This window comes from Microtus oregoni, unplaced genomic scaffold (assembly GCF_018167655.1).
Source record: "Microtus oregoni isolate MIOR12 unplaced genomic scaffold, Mior012 000038F_ref0000394, whole genome shotgun sequence".
NCBI classification, from domain to species: domain Eukaryota; kingdom Metazoa; phylum Chordata; class Mammalia; order Rodentia; family Cricetidae; genus Microtus; species Microtus oregoni.
The window spans coordinates 9,157,582-9,175,802 of record NW_024543097.1 but is presented as its reverse complement, the minus strand read 5'-3'; the positions used below and the strand labels follow the sequence as shown (position 1 = coordinate 9,175,802).

The 18,221-nt window shown below is 44.0% G+C and overlaps 1 protein-coding gene and 1 pseudogene across 1 annotated transcript in view; both read right to left on the bottom strand.

Moving 5' to 3' along the window:
- The window catches only part of LOC121433342 (zinc finger protein 25-like), a 28,132-nt gene extending 21,835 nt beyond the window's left edge, over positions 1 to 6,297 (bottom strand). The window contains exon 1 of the mRNA XM_041631710.1: positions 6,149 to 6,297. Coding sequence (XP_041487644.1) covers positions 6,149 to 6,151 — 3 coding nt within the window. The 5' untranslated portion in view covers positions 6,152 to 6,297. The remainder of the gene's footprint in view (positions 1 to 6,148) is intronic.
- Positions 6,298 to 11,051: 4,754 nt separating this feature from the next.
- On the bottom strand, positions 11,052 to 11,668 carry LOC121433372 (annotated as a pseudogene).
- Between the last annotated feature and the right edge of the window lie 6,553 nt (positions 11,669 to 18,221).

Below are 18,221 nucleotides of genomic sequence, written 5' to 3'. Positions count from 1 at the left end.
CTTAGGAAGGTAAATGAGATAACAGGGTGGTTCCCAAGCTGCACTGGAGAGGCTTATAGCTGGGAGATAAACCAAGGGCTGTAGTTCAGATGTTTTTACTGCTAATAATGCACACACCTGTTTGGGCAATGCCCAGGAAGTTCCAGGTTTATGAAAAAGACACAGGCTGTTTTTTGTAAAAAGGTCATGAGTTCATAGTTGTAAACACTGCCATTTGACATTCTTGTCTGAAACACCGTTATATAGGACTGCGGTCTCTACAAAGGCCTTTACAGGAAATCGTGTTGATTTTTCTGGAATTCTTGATTCTCAGCTGGAGAGAGACACCAGACTCTAAAAGGACTCTCATATCCCCTTAGTTTTTCCTGGGGGTGAGGGAGTGTGTGTGTGTGTGTGTGTGTGTGTGTGTGTGTGTGTGTGTAAACGTGTGGGTGTGTATGAAGGCTGGAGAGATGGCTCAGTGGTTAAGAGCATTGCCTGCTCTTCCAAAGGTCCTGAGTTCAATTCCCAGCAACAACATGGTGGCTCACAACTATCTGTAATGAGGTCTGGCGCCCTTTTCTGGCCTGCAGGCATACACACAGACAGAACATTGTATACATAATAAATAAATAAATAAATAAATAAATAAATATTTAAAAAAAAAAAAGACACGCCAGGCTAGCTGGCCTGTCAGCTCCTTGAGATCCTTCAGTCTGTGCCTTCCATCTCTCTTTAGGGACAGTGAAATTACAAACATGCACACCATATGCCCAGCTTTGATATAGGTCCTGGGGATTTGAACCCAGGTCCTCACACTTTCTCATGCCAAATGTTATAGATTAAGCCATTTCCCCAACCCTTCCCTCATCCTTCCATGGGCTATGCTTCCGCCCTCAGATCTCCTCAAACCTTCCTTCTCCCTCACAATCTACATTCCCTCTCAGGTCCCCTCAAAATCTCATCCCTCTGCTGCAGGTAGCTTCCTCCATGAGGGGTGAGGACTTCACTTACTTATGGGTATAAGGTCAAACATTTAGAATGTAGTTAGAGGTTATGCTGGCTTAGTAAAGTGGCAGCTGCAGGCTCTCCTCCAAGATCCATAACTTCACTAGCCCAGGGTAGTTGTCTAGGTTTTCAGTATTAGGCAGGATTTCTCTCAAAAATGCAAAGTTGTGCAGTTAAAGCCAACTGATACAACTACAACAGAACTCCTGCACCCAAAGCTCAGGGACCATCAATTGCCAAGGAGGGCACAGAATAACTATAAGAGCTGGAGAAACAGGGAGTTTGCTGTGAGATTGTGTCCCCTAGAAATGTCAGAAGCTACACCCATGAAGTTTCACCAACATGGCTGCCTAAATATGACCTGAACAAGGGCAACACCAACAGACATAAGACATGGACAGGGAAAAGCTCAGGAGGCCTTAACTCTAGACAAATCACTATTGGCAACAACAAACTGCTGAGAATAGACATTGTCCTTCCCAGAGAAGCACACACCAATTGGCCATCCAGTGCCCAATGGTCAACCCTGAAAACACACACCTACAACTAACATTATACAGACTCAACAGATTGTATTTATGTATTTAGGAACACACACCAACAATTAAAGATAAAGAGACATAAATTAAAAAGAAAGTCCTTTTTAAATTAAATTAAATTAATTTAAAAAAATTTTGGAAGAAAAGAGTTTGGAAGGAGGAGGCAAAAGGGGGAAATTATGTAATTATAATTTCAAGAAATAAAATTAACTTTAAAAAAATCTCATCCCTTGTACATCTTTCCCGCATTCTCTTCTCTCTCAGGAGCCCTCCTCTTAACCTCAGATTAACAATGTCTTCCCCCTCAGACACTCACATCCTCAGACTCCCGCCAAATGTCTTCTCTCAGACCCCTTTCCCCCAACTCTGGGCCCTCAGAATTATTTCTCCTCAGTTACTCCTCAGACTTCTGCAGGCTACGTTCCCTACCTGAGCCCATCACCTCCTTGCTAAATCCCTGATTTCGTCCCTCCCTGTCTTTTCCCTTTATATCTAGAATATATATATATCCCCCTCTAAAAGACACTTTGTCCGCAGTCCACCTTCAGAGACTAGGGACCATCAGCATGGTCTCTTCCAGCCATTAGATGTTTTCCTGAGCCTAGTGTCTTCTGCAGTCCCAAGCTTCAAGGTCACAAGGTCACAAGCCAATGCTTCAAGGTCACAAGCTGTGGTAAAAACCATTCCACTTTTACCCAAGGCCAGGCTTGTCCAAGGAGACCTACTTGCAAGGGAAAAAAAAAAAGAGGAGAGAGGATGATGGGAGACAAGGGACATAGGGAGAGCTGTGAGAGCTGTAGACACAAGACACACAGATAAAGAAGCAGACGACCCATGTGCCCCTGGCCAAGTTTAGGGTACAGTTCCCATTCCTATCTCCCTGATGTCTACAGTCTTTCCCTCTGTCCCTGGCCGTACACTGACTGTCCAGAACTCAACCACAGCAGTGGCTTGTCCCAGGTGAAATCTTGGAAAGCTCCCTGTATCAGGGTACACTGGAGAATAACTGAATCGGCCTTTCAAGTTAATGTCCCCAAACAGGCCTTTCAGCTGTCCTCCTGCCAAGCCCTCCCAGATGCTGGAAGTAGGGAAACAGGAATCAGCGTGCCACCACACCAGAGCCAGGCCTCGGGTTCTATTTGTGGTCAGCTGATGGGCCTTTTGACCTGTGTCTCTCACCATGTCTGCACCTCGGTCCAGAAGTCTCTTTCACTGGGCCATCCACATTCCTTAAAGACCACCTTCTGTGCAGTGGGCAAGGTGTTGGGACCTTACCAGGCCAGACCCGTTCACAGCCTCTGTGCACACACACTGGCCACTAGATTCATCACAAGCAGAAGCAGAGATGACAGAAGATCAAGTAAGTAGTGCCTGGGCAGCCGGGCGGTGGTGGTGTACGCCTTTAATCCCAGCACTTGGGAGGCAGAGGCAGGCGGATCTCTGTGAGTTCGAGACCAGCCTGGTCTACAAGAGCCAAGGCGGATCTTTGTGAGTTCGAGACCAGCCTGGTCTACAAGAGCCAGTTCCAGGACAGGCTCCAAAACCACAGAAAAACCCTGTCTCGAAAAACTATAAAAAAAAAAAAAAAAAAAAAAAAAGTAGTGCCTGGGTGCCTGCAACTGTCTGTCTCTACCCTGGGTTCCTCTCTACAAAAACGGAGCTCTGGTGGTGCAGGTCTATAATCCCAGCTACTTTAGAAGCCAATACATGAGGATAGGAAGCGAAAGGCCATTGGGCTACACTGGGACCCTGCCTCTATCATGGCACCGAACTTGCCTAACATACACAAATCTCCAGGTTCGTTCTTGAGTACCATACACACACATACACAAGGAAATAGCTCAAAGAAGAGGCTAATCAAAGTTACTAAGTCAGGACGTGGGAATCAGTACTCCAACCCATGCCTTAGAAATCTAGGGTCTCAGAAAAAACAGTTTCTGTTGAATAAGAGATCCAGATACTGGACAAAGACGAAGTGACAGTACAGATAAAGTGAGTGGGTTCACGTGCCTAGGTTCCCACAGTCAAAGCCAGTCAGAGATATTCAAGAAAGAAACATCACACACAATCAGATCAATACCCAGACACAAACTCAGAGGCCCACAAAGAACTGTGGTGGGGTTGGTAGTCCAGACACTGGACCCACCTCCCCAGGCATAGACAGGGTGGGTACTGGAGGGGACAGAGACAATCAGTCACTGCCTTCTCAATAACAGGACCTCTTGGTAGCACGCAAGAACACATTTGTACTTGCTTGGACAGAAAAGAATCTGTACACACACAGGGCTAATGTGGGAAGTAGAGACAGCAGACCTGGCTGCGAACTGTACCCACTTCCTTCTTGATCTGTCCCTCGAGATGGGGATCTCATTAACTTGCTTAGGTTGGCCTTGAGATGCCTCCGTAGCCCAGGGTGGTCTGGAACATTTGAACATTAGATTCCTCCTGCTGCCTCACTCCCCTCAGCAGCTGGGATTAAAGAACTACACAACCAAGGGGAGGGGGACTGGGATTTGAACACTTCTCCACTATTTTCCATAAACAGAGCACCAAAAAGAGCAAAACCTCTGTACACAGCAGCACGTGGAGCCCCACAGCCCAGCTGGCGAAGCTCCTTTTCGAGCCAATGCTCCACACCTACTTTGTGGGACTTGCTCAGAAGTTACCCAAGCACACAGAATAGGGGAGAGAGAAAAATCGGATCGTAGGTAGAGTTGGTTGCTCACAGCTATTAATTCCAGTGCTTGGAAGCCTCCGGCAGGGGAACGGCTGCATCGATAAGCCAGTCTAGGTAACAAAACAACTTGTAGGCTAGTCGTAAACTACAGAGTTTGGCTTTTTCTGTGGGAAAACAAAACTGGAATCAACAAGGAATGGAGAAACAGTACCCAGACACGAGACAGCAGATAGGACCCCTGTGTGTCCTCCTAACAGGTCTGGGCACAGGCTGTGCGGTCTGTGTTTTCCCTAACAGGTCTGCGGACAGCTAACAGGTATATGGCCTACGTGTCCCCCCTAACAAGTCTATAGTCCTTGCTCTCCCACTCCCGTACCCCACTCAGTTTTCAACGCCTTCCCTGAGGACTCAGTGGGCTGTGCTCAACCCTGTCACAGCAGTGACTCTATCCCAGGGGAAATTCAAAAAGCCTAGAGCTTCTGGGACAAGCACACACACAGGGTGGGAAAAAGAGAAGACTGCCTGTGAAATCATGTCCTCACAAATGGGCCATGTGAGCCGGGCGATGGTGGCGCACGCCTTTAATCCCAGCACTTGGGAGGCAGAGACAGGCGGATCTCTGTGAGTTCGAGACCAGCCTGGTCTACAGAGCTAGTTCCAGGACAGGCTCCAAAGCCACAGAGAAACCCTATCTCGAAAAACCAAAAAAAAAAAAAAAAAACAAAAAAAAACAAAACCAAATGGGCCATGTGCCAGCCCCTCTGCCAGGGGAGACAGGAAGTGGGGGAGCAGAAGGTGTCAACCTTTCCATCCCCTACTGCCTGACCTAACTGTGCCTTTCTGGTTTATCCCTCGGCACTTCTGCCAAATCTCCACATCTCTTTCACTGTGTGCACCTTGGATTCTCCTGGCTTCACTTTGTACTTCAAGGACACTGGCTGGGTGCAAGAACACTTCAAGGAGACACCCATTCAGCTTCTGAGAATCCCTGAACCACCCTTAAACCCATCAGCAACAAGGTGGAGCAGAGGACACGGATGGGCAAATGGCTCCCGGGTATCTGCCACGTACTATCCCCTCCCCTGAGCGCCTCTCTCCAGTTCCACAAACGCCAGAGCCAGCCCTCATAGTGCAGGTCCGTAATTCCATTTTGGATAACTAAGGAAGAGAGATCACAAATTCAATCTGGATCGTCTAAAGAGTAAGACCTTGTCTCAAAATAAATAAATAAATAATAAATAAATAAAAATATGGAGTCGGTCATGCTGGTGCCACCTATAATATAGTCCAGCCTGGTCTACATGGCTAGTTCCAGTCCAGCCAGGGCTACACAGAGGGAAGCTGCCTTAAAAAAAAAAAAAAATTTAAGGGAAAAAAAATCAACACCATCGGTAATAGAGCTCTTGCCTAGCATGTAAGGAAATCCTAGGTTCTGTTCTCAGTAACCGCCCCCTCACCGCACAAAGAGAAACAAGCTGAGAGTTAAAGTTAGTAATCAGAATCACAAAGTGAGAATCTGGCTTCCTACTGACCCCAAATGACCCAAGGAAATACTTCCTGAGGGAAAGAGTAGTGAGACGCACCGGAAAAAAAGAACTGCCCGCGACAGCAAAACCACAGTGGAGGACGGCGCTCACGCACCTCGATTTTGGTCGGTCAGATTTAAAAGCCACAAAGGCTCGCAGACAGACACAGAAACCCAGAAACGCACGTAAAGCTCTGCGCGCAAAGGACAGCGAGGGTTGGGGAAAGCATTGGCACGGACGCAGGCCCAGGATGCCCCGCCAAAGCAAGCCGCTCTCGGCCACAGTGGCCCAGTGCCCGAGATGCCGGCAGCCCGGATAAAGATCTGAGCGCCCGGGGCAGCACAGGACCGCCCGGAGGGGCAGGGAGGGAAGGTGCGGAGGGTCTACCCAGAGCCCAGGTCTGGACGCTGCACTCTCACCATGTCCGGTTCCTGGACCCCCCCGCGTCCTTGCAGTGGAGCTCCCCGCAACAGGGAGTAGCGAGTCACTAGCGACAGAACCAGGCAGAGAATTCCGGGTACCTAGACCAAGAAGCAGCTCGGGACAGATGCCAAGAGGGGTTGGAAGGGGAGGGTAGTGCTGGTAGGAGAACCTTAGTTCTGAACGAAGCCCGCCCCCTACTCGGTCAGGGAATCTGATTGGAAACTCTTATAACAGTGCATTCGATTGGACAGAGCTTCGGGCGACAGGAGGAGGGGCGGGGTGCGGGTGCAGTTGGTCACAAAAGCCAGAAGAGGTCGCTGTCTCTCTAGCCCTCTATAAATACTGGCCCGGGTTAAATATTAGAGTTAAACCTTTAGCTGAGATTTACCCCAAGATATTTTATGCTATTTGTGGCTAGACCTCTATGCCTTAACACAGTTCCACCAAGTTTAAAAAGAAAAAGACAAGATGTGAAAATACAGTATACTTTCTTATTTATTTATTTATTTGGTTAATGACAAAAAACCAGCTGGAGTGGTCTTCTACAGTCAAGGAGTGTGCTGTTGCTTCTTAATTAAACTTAGCTTCTTTTTGGCTGAAAAAAAAAAACAAAAAACCTTTAGCTGATAAAGTTATATCAGCTAATGATTGATATACAAATGTTTCTTATTCGTAAGTGGAAATAATATCAGCCTTCACAAAAAACAGACACAGGCTGAAGTATTTTGGATTGATGTGTAAAGACTGAGATTTTTTTTTTCTTTTCTACTGGACATTTGCACTGCCAAATTTAAATTAGAAGCAGAATTCTTTTTATTTTCTAGTAGCTGGTGCTGTCAAATGCTTTGCAGAAAACAAAACAAAACAAACAAACAAACAAAAAAAACAAAACAAAACAAAAAACTTTCCCGTGGCGGGACAGATACTTGTGATGGCTAACGTTAGTTATGTTGATGGCCTGCTTTCTGTTTAAAAATTTTAACTACGAAGCAAAATTGGAGATCTAAATGTTAGGGGTTGTTTTGTAATTGCCCGGTCTTGTGCAACTTTAACAAAACTGTTGTTGGTGCAAGATGGTCCCAAAGTGATCTGCTGTTTCTGCTTCTGTAAACAGGAGCATGTTTTGCTGGGGATAAGCAGGACACCTGAAAGATAACTGGCTGTAAAAAAGAATATAACTTTATGGTTTTAGCTTTTATGAACCCCCGACTAATGTGAATCTGGGCTACATTTGGGAATCTTGTGTCCTGAGGGAAGCCTTAGCAACAGTCTCTGCATAAAAGCCTCGTCTTTGTTAAAATATGTTCATGGTCAGACTGGTGAATCTCCGAATAACCACAGACCCATAGCAGGCTCAGCAATCAGTAGTGTGTTTTGCTATAGCTAAGGATGAATTTGGATTCTTGGCAGCTCACAACTACCTGTAACTCTAACTCCAAGGGCTCCAACGCCCCCTCATGGCTTATTGGGGCACTGCACATATGCTTATACTGATACCAGAGATATCAGTCGATAAAATTGATACTATAAAGGATTTACTATTAAGCTTGCTTGGGAAACATTAAGTTACACAAAGTTGAATTCAGGTAAAGGAACGCGGTCTCCAATGCCACTGAAGATAAGTAGTGTGCTAAACAGGCTTGTTAGAAATTGTGAGGAAGTTCTGTACTACTGAAGTTTAGAGTTGCTGAGAAAAGTTATATTGTTGTTCGTACCTTGAGACTGACCTCCAGTCTGTCTTCATGCCTATAACAAAAATATTCAGTCTTGACTTTCAACCAGCTCTGAGGGTCAGTCCACTCGCTCATCCCATGTCAAAGAACATGCCTCTAAAGGGCAGCTTGAGGTGCCAGCAGAGGGTCCCAATCACCATTAAATCCTGGTCCGTCATTAAGTCCCCTGCTCTTACCAAGAAGAGCATAATTCTGCCAGCTATGCATGATATTGGAAAATAAAAACACTGGTGTACTTAGAAATAATTCTGGAAAAATAACTTTGCTGTATAAATCTCCCATATGCCCAACTGGTCAGATTTACAGTCTTCTGTCTCTGTCTAAATTGTTCAGTGTTACCTGGGGGCAGGACCTGAGAGAGATTCAAGGATGACAGCATTTGTAGGATTCCTAAGCCCAAAGTGTATATAAGTTAACAAAATCTATTCCCACCCAGCTCCTCTGTACATTAGCCAGAGCTGAACTCCAACTATCATTAAAGAGTTTTTACCCCTTTATTTTTCCTGAGTGTATGGAGTGAATTCTCACTGCACTGGGGAGGGGGGGCAAATTTCTGCACAGACAATCCAGTATATATAATTTAAATAATAGAAACAACTCATGCCTGTAATTCTTTCCCAGAGAAGATTGGAAGCTAACCTGGACTTTGAATATTCAGTGATCAACAGAGGTTGGTTACATGGCAAGACTTTACCTAAAACACCACAAATAAACAAACACAGCAAAAACAAAAGCCAAACTGTAAATGGAGACTTCATTTTCATTCTCAGCTGCCCAGACACAAATAATCACACAGAAACTATATTAATTACAACACTGCTTAGCCAGTGGCTTAAGTGTATTCCTAACTAGCTTTTACATCTTAAATCAGCCCATTTATGTTAATCTATGTATCACCACGATACATGGCTTACCGATCAGGTTCTAGCATCCTTCTCCTTCGGCAGCTACATGGTGTCTCCTTGACTCTGCCTTCTTTCTCCCTGCGTTCAGTTTAGTTTTCCTGCCTAGCTTTATTCTGCCCTGCCATAGGCCAAAGCAGCTTCTTTATTAACCAATGGTAATAAAACATATTTACAGGCTCCAAAACCACAGAGAAACCCTGTCTTGAAAAACCAAAAAAAAAAAAAAAACATATTTACAGCATGCAAAGGGGAATCCCACATCACCAAACTAGAAAATTTGTAAGTGCCCTCTGATACACAATTATAATTAGTTTCAGCTAATTAACCAAGAATAAGGAAGGGGAGCGGGATCACTTGCTTCCAGAAGTCAGAGGCCAGCTTGATAACACAAAGACATCCTGTCTCAAAAGACAAACAGCTGGGAATAATGGCACACATCTTTAATCCCAGTACTCTGGAGGCAGAGGCAGGTTCAGGCATGTGTGTTTGAGGTTAGCCTGGGCTACAGAGTGCACTTCAGAACAGCTAGCACCTCACAATGAGAGACCCTGTCTCAAACAACAAACAGTATAACCCATGAATCACTTGTATGGAATCCAAATGCACCTCCTGGCCACAGTTGTTGCTACGGCAGTTTTCTTCCTTCTTTCACTTTGCAAAAATTATCTATGTGTGTGCGTCTTCCTGGGAGTATGCATGCATGTCCACACTATGCGTATGTGTATGTGTGTCTGCTTGGGAGTATGCATGCATGCATACAGAAGCCTGTGGAGGCCAGAAGAGGGCATTCAAAGGCATCCTTAAAACTCTTCTGGCCTGCAGACGTACACACAGACAGAATATTGTATGCATAATAAATAAATAAGTATTTAAAAAAAACTCAGGCATATGGGTTTGGGTGCTGATTTGGGTGTGGATGTGGGGATCTAGACTCCAAACCTCTGCAGGAGCAGTAAGCCTTTTTTTTTAACTACCTAAGTTTCCCAGGCATTTTGTTAATAAGTGATTGCTAAATATGAACCTTGTGAGTTAGTTTGGTGTGCTTTACACTTAAAATACAAAATACTTCATCATGAATCTTGTGTTAGTTTTCCATGGGCTTTGCATGAAAAGACCCTGAATTTTTCTTTTGTATTTGTAGTATTAACTGTGCTGTAGATAGCATGGCAATGTCTAGTTAAAACAGTATTTTAACAGAGAGAAGTATTGTACAGTGAAGGAGACCCCCCCACACACACACACACCTGCACATCCTGGGTCTCCTTCGGATCCCTGGTTAGGCACAAACATACTTTTTTTTTTTAACAGAGAGATCATTATTAAGTAGGAAAGAAAAGTTAAAGTGGCTTCTTTCTGACTCAGGCAGATAAACCACAGCAAATGACCTTTGCAGGTGTAATTTTTTTTTTTGTTTTTTTGTTTTTTTGTTTTTCGAGACAGGGTTTCTGTGTGGTTTTGGAGCCTGTCCTGGAACTAGCTCTTGTAGACCAGGCTGGTCTCAAACTCACAGAGATTCGCCTGCCTCTGCCTCCCAAGTGCTGGGATTAAAAGCGTGTGCCACCACCGCCCGGTTTGCAGGTGTAATTTTTAAGAAGAGAAAAAGGGGAGGTCTAGATTAGAATGGGTTAGGATGCAATGGTATATTTTGATTGGGCGAGTTAACTCGATGAACCAAAGGGGGATTTTGATTGCTGGACTTTTAACACTTTGGTAGTCAACCTTAGGTAGAAGAAGTTCCCAAATATGGGAACAGACCTTGGTATGTTTATGAGTGTATTTCATAATGTATGAATGATTTCCAGCAAGGTGGAGGGAATTGGGGAGAAGGGCAAGGGCTGCCAGAGGCACATGCTCGGATGGGCTGGTGAACCTTCATGGAGGACAGATTTGAAGAATTTATTGTTTAAGAAACATGCTGCTTTATAGGAAGCACCGCTTGAGCAAACGTGGAACACCCACATCCGTGTTGTCTTAGTCCGCAGTTTCTGAGTTGAAAGTGATTTCTTTGTACAGATGTGTAAAGGAACCTATTTGCCACTGGCTAACAAACCAATATGTAACGGTGATTTTTTTAAATTTTCCTTTTCTTTTAATTAGCGGGTTTTCTTGTTTTTACATTTTATTTATTCATTTATGTGGGTGGGGCAGTACACATGGCGTGACATACATGTGGTGGTTGGAGGACAACTTGTGAGAACTGTTCTTTCTCTTCACCTTGTGAGTCCCGAGGAGCAGCTCATCACATTTGGCTGTAGGATCCTTTACCCACTGCATTCAAATATCTCATTGGCTGAGTTTTCTTCTTTAAAGTTTTTACGAAGAGATCGAGCAATCAAGGATTTACCTGTGAAGGCAATTCTCTTATGAATTTTGGCCTAGCCGCCTTTGTAGATGAGCTCATTTACTGACTTCAGATCGGGGTACCCCCATGCAATGTATGGTTCCACAATCCTCAGCATGTTAATTGAAGCCTTGTTGAGCTTAACGAAGGTGCCTTGATGATCTGCTGAAGATGACGCACCTTTGGGCTTACACCATTGATACTTCGGATTCTGATGACAAACGCCAGTTTCGGTTCTGCAGGCACATAGAAGTTCCCAGCTTTCCTTGCCATCCTGGCCATGCGAATCTCCTTGTGATAGTACTTTGCCTTCTCATAGATGAGCTTCCTCTGGGCCCTTCGCAGTGACTTCAGGGCGATCTTCTTCCGAGGGCGCTTCACCTTCAACTCTGCGAAATTCCTTCGCTTTTTCTTCAGGGTTTCTGGCACAGCAAGAACCTTCTTTTTCTTCAGGGTTCCTGGAGCAGCAGGAACTTTCTTTTTCTTCTGGGTTCCCGGTGCAGCAGGAACCTTTTTCTTCTCCGGCACAGCCTCCATGGTTCCAGTGGGGGGGGGGGGGGGTGGAAAGAGGGGGAGGATATTCTTAATGAGATGGTGACCTTTGTGGAGGCAGACCTCACCCACCTTTTGCTATGGAGGTAGACCTCATCAAAATCCCCAGAATATTTACCCCAGACTCTCTTTCTCTCTTTCTCTCTCTAGTTCCCAGTTACTAGAACCCATCCTTGGGGAAGATGTCACATGTACTTTATGGCTCACTGACCTCTATGCTATCAGTGAACGACCACATTAGATTCTGGGTCTTTTGGCTATAGGACCCACACTCATGGTCACATGTACTTTGTAAAAGAGTTTCTAAGTAGTCACACCTTAAGTTTTATTGTACACCTAGAATTGCAATGATAGTTGCTTGGAAACTTTTTTTTTTCAAATTGTACTCTTTTAAATATGCTGACAAAGAACCTCCTGGCATTAAACTCCTAAAGTCCAATCCAGGTTGACAAAATCGATCTGAACCAAGTTTTCGTTCTCATCTCTTCATGGGTTTGATTCTCTGACACCTGAGGGGACCTCCTCAACGGCGGGAACTGCAGAAATCATGGAGAAATGATGCTTGCTGGCTTGTCATCCCGCTTATTGTCAACTACTTTCTTATACAGTCCAGAGGCCTATCTGCATAAGGATGGTACTGCCCACTGTGGGCTGGGCACTCCTGTGTCAATTATAAATTTTAAGAAGTGTCCCCGCAGACTAATTTGCTAGAAGTATTTGTAGCAGAATTGTATTGTTCCTCTTCTCAGGTGTGTGAGCCACCAGCCCAGACTAGCCATCACATATCCTATATTCACATATACACAAGATAAATAAAATGAACAAAAAGAAGAGAAATTGATCAGTCCGATATAAACCAGAAAGAGAAAGCTATTTCTACATGTACAGAGAGCCGGAGAAATGTTATTGCCTTTTTGGATGGCCTTATTGAATGTAGAACTTTAAGACAATTCTGAAGCCATTTCTGACAACTCTCAGTACTTCCCCTCCTCCCCTGGGAACCAAGGACTTAACAGCTATGCATGCTCCTACTGAGATGTTGGGAACTTTCCATCTCCCTGAATAGGGGCATGATAACCCTTAGGTATTGACTCAGTTACTGATGTTTTGACTTAGTCCCTGGGAAGAGGCAAAGTGACCCTCAGAAGTTTCCCTTTATCTCATCTGACCTGGCAACCACTCTCCAGCCAGCTATTATTGGTAATAGCCTTTTTGAATAAGCCAGTCATAATAGTTAAAGAACAACCCCCAGACACTCTTCCTTCTGTGGTTTTTCTCTTTAAAAATAGCCTGTACCAGACATTCAAGGTCTTATAGCCTCCCAACTACTGGAAGACCCTGTCATGACAGAATTAATAAAATTCTCATGCTTTTACATCAGCTGTGATGAGAGATGGTCTCTTGGGGCGACTCCTCCTCCTCGGTGATTGGACACTAGGGTCCAACATTGAATACTCTTACCCTGAAGACTCAGTGCCATGTTAAGAGGACCTAGAGGTGATGTTTGATTCACAAATCATTGGTCAATAGCAGAACCCTAGTGAGTGGTTTCTGCTAAAGGTATGTAAATTCTACGTTTTTATTTTATTTTGTTTTATTGGCACAGTTTCTCACTATGGAATTCAGAATATCACCAGACCTACCTCCAACTTTTGGTAATCCTCCTAACTCAGCTTCTCAAAAGTTGGGTTGAGAGGAATTGGCTACTACTACTGACTTGAACTGTGAATTCTTGTTTTTTTTTAAATATTTATTTATTATGTATACAATATTCAATCTGTGTGTGTTTGCAGACCAGAAGAGGACAGCAGACCTTGTTACAGATGGTTGTAAGCCACCATGTGGTTGCCGGGAATTGAACTCATGACCTTTGGAAGAGCAGGCAATGCTCTTAACCACTGAGCCATCTCTCCAGCCCGAACTGTGAAGTCTTGTGTAAATAGTGAAATACATGTGAAGAGGCACCACACAGTATTATCTATAATAATACAGCAGCAAAATGACTAAGGCTGCTTCCCTTTTCAAGTGATTGGATCACAGTACCGCACCACCAAAGGAAAAGGAGGACATGAGTTCTCCAAGATATGGTTGAGGAGGACGGTTTTATTTCAGATGTGAGTGAGAGGAGAGGATCTGGAAGGGTCTAGACTGAACTGGACCAGGAGAGGAGAGAAGAGCGGGAGAGAGATCATGGAAGAGAAGAGAGAGAGGAAGAGAGAGGGCAAGTGGACCAAGAGAGGAGCCAGGGATCAAGAGGCCAAGAGAATACAAGCCTGAAATGGGTTATATAGGAGTCAGAAGCTGGGGTTCCTGGGCTGTAGAGGTTTACGTGAGGTGGCAGATTGAGAAGAGCGGGGCAGATCTGCAGGTAAGGAGTGAGACTTGTCCCAGGTTTCTTTGGGACCTGACAATGACTACATCCAATTCTACTTTAGTTTCTGAAATTAGCAGGTGGACTCTCCTTTAAAGAAATCAATATAGCCAACTTTATGATAATTATATTTATCTTCAAAATAGAGCCAAAATCTGGTATCAATGTTTTCTTTTCTCCAAAATGCCTATTTGATGGACTTCTCCTTTAATCTTTTTTCTAAGCTTCACTTTTCGCAGACGTTAATGGTGGTTTTGTTTTTTTTTTTTTTTTTTTTGGTATCTGTTAGGTTGTTTGTTTTTAAACAAAGAAACAAACAAACGTTCTCCTGTAGTCAAGGATGGACTCTAACTCATGAGCTTCCTTCCCGTTTGTCCTGAGCACTGGAATTGCAAACTTGGGACCCCACTTGATCTTATTGTTTTTTAGCTGAACCTATGCAGCCTGAGAGACAAAGGTGTGAGCAATCCTTGGTGTGAATTCCTGATTCCTGGAAATCATGTGGTGTTCGAATGAAAACTGGCATGAGTTTGGGCTCCTTTCTAGCAATTAAGCGAATATTATCACTCCTTTGGACTTTGGATTTTAAAGTTACCCTCTCGGTACAATTTGTTTGCACTTCACTGTACCTTACGCGAGCCGTACAAGAGACCTGGATCATTCAAAAGGAGATCAGCCAAAGGCCGCTTATTCAACTTCGGGGAAATCCTTCTTTACCTGGCTGCTGCACAAGGAATTCCCCCCAAGCAGTGGGAAATTGCCACACCCAAGATTGAGTAAACGAGCCTTACAGCTAATCTAATCACCAGGCGGGGCAAAGGGAGCACAAAAACAAACAGAATGTTTTAGCTGCCTGACCAGAAACTGTCCTCAAGTAACGCCGGGAGCAGGGGTAGACCCAGGCCGCTGTTACAAAACGTGCCTACTGAGTGGAAAATGGCCTGAGCTCAGAGTCCGGGGAACATTTTTTTTTTTTTTTTTTTTTTTGCTTAGCTGCAAATCTATGGACAGCTGGGACGGGTTTGAGCCAACCTTACCAGCCAGACTGACCCAAAGGTTTCCACTGCACTCCCTCCCTAAGGATGCTGTTCCTGTCATTCTATTCTATTGCCAATCAGGACATCTGGACCACGTCTTCCAATTACGCCAGGAAACGGCCGGAGGCGGACTTATACTGATCGCCAAATCGTGGGCTCTGCCCTAAGGGTCCTGGGGAGGCAGCCAGCCACCCTGTGAACGCCGCTACTGGAGTCTGACATTGTAGATCCTCCCCGTGGCTGGGAAGGGACTGGGTCAGCAACCCAATGGGATGGAAGTCCTGGTCAGCGGCCACGCCCCCGCGAGCTGCACAGACCTCTCAGCGAGGCTCTGCCCTAAGCGTCCCAGTATGTGACATCTCTGTTCAGTGTACGCCTATGCGCACAGATCTTACATTTGAAAAGGACGGCTGGAATGGTGTTGTAGCTTAGTTGATAGAGTGATTTCCTACCAGGCTCCATTGCCTGTTAGTTGTGAGGCATGCCTGTTAGCCCCTAGTTTCTCGGGGTTCTCTTGCACAATTTCTGTACTTTCCACTTCGCATTTAGGTTTAGGATCCACTCTGAGTTAGTTTTGTGAACGTTATAAAGTCTTGTGTGCGTGGATGCCTGTGTATTCTAGTCATATTTGTTGAGAAGACTTTAGTTTGTCAGAAGACTGAGTCTCCTCCCGCTTTTGTCAAACGTCAATGAGCTGTTGACTGAGGTTTTTGACCCACCAAGTCCCACAGCCGTTTAGTCCCAAAGAAACACACAGAGGTAAGATGTAAGAATTAATAAGAAGCCTGAGCTACTAGGCCAACCAGTTTATGATTAATGTAGACTGTTGAGAGGTTCTGTAAATTCTACTAATCACATGAGAATACCATATATTTCTGACTTCTGGAAAGAATCATAAGGGCTTTGGTTCACTTTACTTAAATTTTATGATTTTTAACCTGCGTCTCCTGATTTATTTGCATCAATATAGAATGTATTGGTGTGTCCCTAACAATGTGAGGAAGGATGCTGTTAGTTCTCTTTATAGATTCAATTATCTTGCTTTTCAGATTTTTTTTTGTTAAATCTCTCCCACAAAATAACTATAAGCTCTATTCCAGGTTTCACTTTATGCCCATAAGTTGTCAATTTCATTCTTATTAAAAGGTACTATAATTTCTTCTGGGTCTACTCCTGTTAATTGACATATTCTCAATTTTCCTTTTATAATTAACTCAGAGACATTTTCCACGTAAGTTTTTAATTTTTTACTCTGTTTTTGTGTTAAAAAGATCCATTCTCAGATCCTATCATCCCTCTGCCTTAAAATTCCTGTAAGGAAATGTTGGGAGGGCAATATGATTAGAATGCAGTTTAAGCCTAAGATTCACACGATCCCCATATGGATAATAGGAGGGCAATATGATTAGAATGTAGTTTAAGCCTAAGGTTCACATGATCCCCATATGTGTTCTCTAAGTTTTCTTCCACAAAAGCTAATTCTCTTTCAGCTTCAGTTGATAATTCTCTTGGACCATTTAAGTCCTTGTCACCATCTAAGATTTTGAATAAATTATTCACTTCATTGTATTCTATTCCAATAGTGGCCCTTAGATCGAATATGTCTCCTAGCAATCTTTGAAAGTCATTAAGAGTCAGCAATTGATCTCTTCTAATTTGTATCTTTTAGGCTCTAATTTTCTGTAGTTCTATTTTATATCTTTTCCATAGGAGATTTGGTCCAATGTAGTCTACCTGCCACTGGTGCCTTACCTGGGGCTACATGTTTGTTTCTGCTGTTGGCTGGTTTGGCAGCAGTATTCAGGTCAGCTGTGTGAATGGGAGTTCATGTTTTGGGGCTCATGCTTAGATACAATCACTGCAACCATAGGCCCATTGGACAATGACATGAATGTCTGAAAAAAGAGGCTGACTATTTACAGAAAGAGTCATCCTATCTATTTGATTATTGAACTCCTCCTAATCTGATGTCACTTTTTGGTGAACATTTACATTGGGATACAAGTATCTTCATACTTTTTGGCCATTTGGAGAGATATATCCATATACTTCGTTACCAAATGTACCCGATGTCTTTCTCACCAATTTTACAATCATGATCTTCTCAAGTTCCTGATCATGCAATCAATACATTAGCTATAGCTGGTCAATCAGTGAGTAATTGTACATTTGGCCATTTCTCCTTCAAAGCAATCTGAATGACCATGTGTAATGCCCAAATTTCTGCCCGTTGTGAAGATTTCTCTTCAACAGTATGAAGTTGAATCCTTATTAGTCTTTTTTTTTCTTTTAAACAAACTTTATTTTATGTGCAATGGTGTGAAAGTGTCAGATTCCCTGGAACTGGAATTACAGACAGGTGTGAGCTGCCATGTGGGTGCTTGGAATTGAACCTAGGTCCATCCGGAAGAGCAGTCAGTGCTCTTAACCACTGAGCCATCTCTCCAGCCCCTCCTTATTAGTCTTAATCAATGAAACCCAGAGTAATATATCTGAGTGAAAGCCGAAAGAGCAGAGAATCAGAGCAGCCAGTTATCAGAGACTTCTTGCCTCTATGAAATCTCAGACTAAATGGTGTAGATCTTGTCTCTACAAATCATTAGACTGAATGGGCAGCCGAGATCCTGTCTCCATCTGCATTATATTCCTGTCTCCACCTTCCCAGTCCTGGGATCAAAGGTTTGGGCCTCTGGCTCCGTTTCTCTTTTAGACTGACTCAATCTTGTTTAACCCAGTGTGGCCTTGAACTCCTGTTCTTCCTGTTCTTCCTCCCAAGTGATGGGATTAAAGATGTGTGCCACAACTGCCTGGCCTCTATGGTTAACTGTAATAGGAAGGCTCCTTGTTTGTTTCCCGGCCACCTAGACTCCCAAAATATCACACAGAAACTATATTATTTAAAACACTGCTTGGCCAATGACTCTGGCATAATCCTAGCAAGCTCTTACATGGTAAATTAACCCATTTCTATTAATCTATGTATCGCTATGAGGCTGTGGCTTACTGGGTAAAGTTCCAGTGTCTGTCTCAGGCAGGGCTACATGGCTTCTCCCTGACTTTACCTTCTTTCTCTCAGCATTCAGTTTAGTCTTCCCCACCTAGCTAAATTCTGCCTTGCTATAGGACAAAG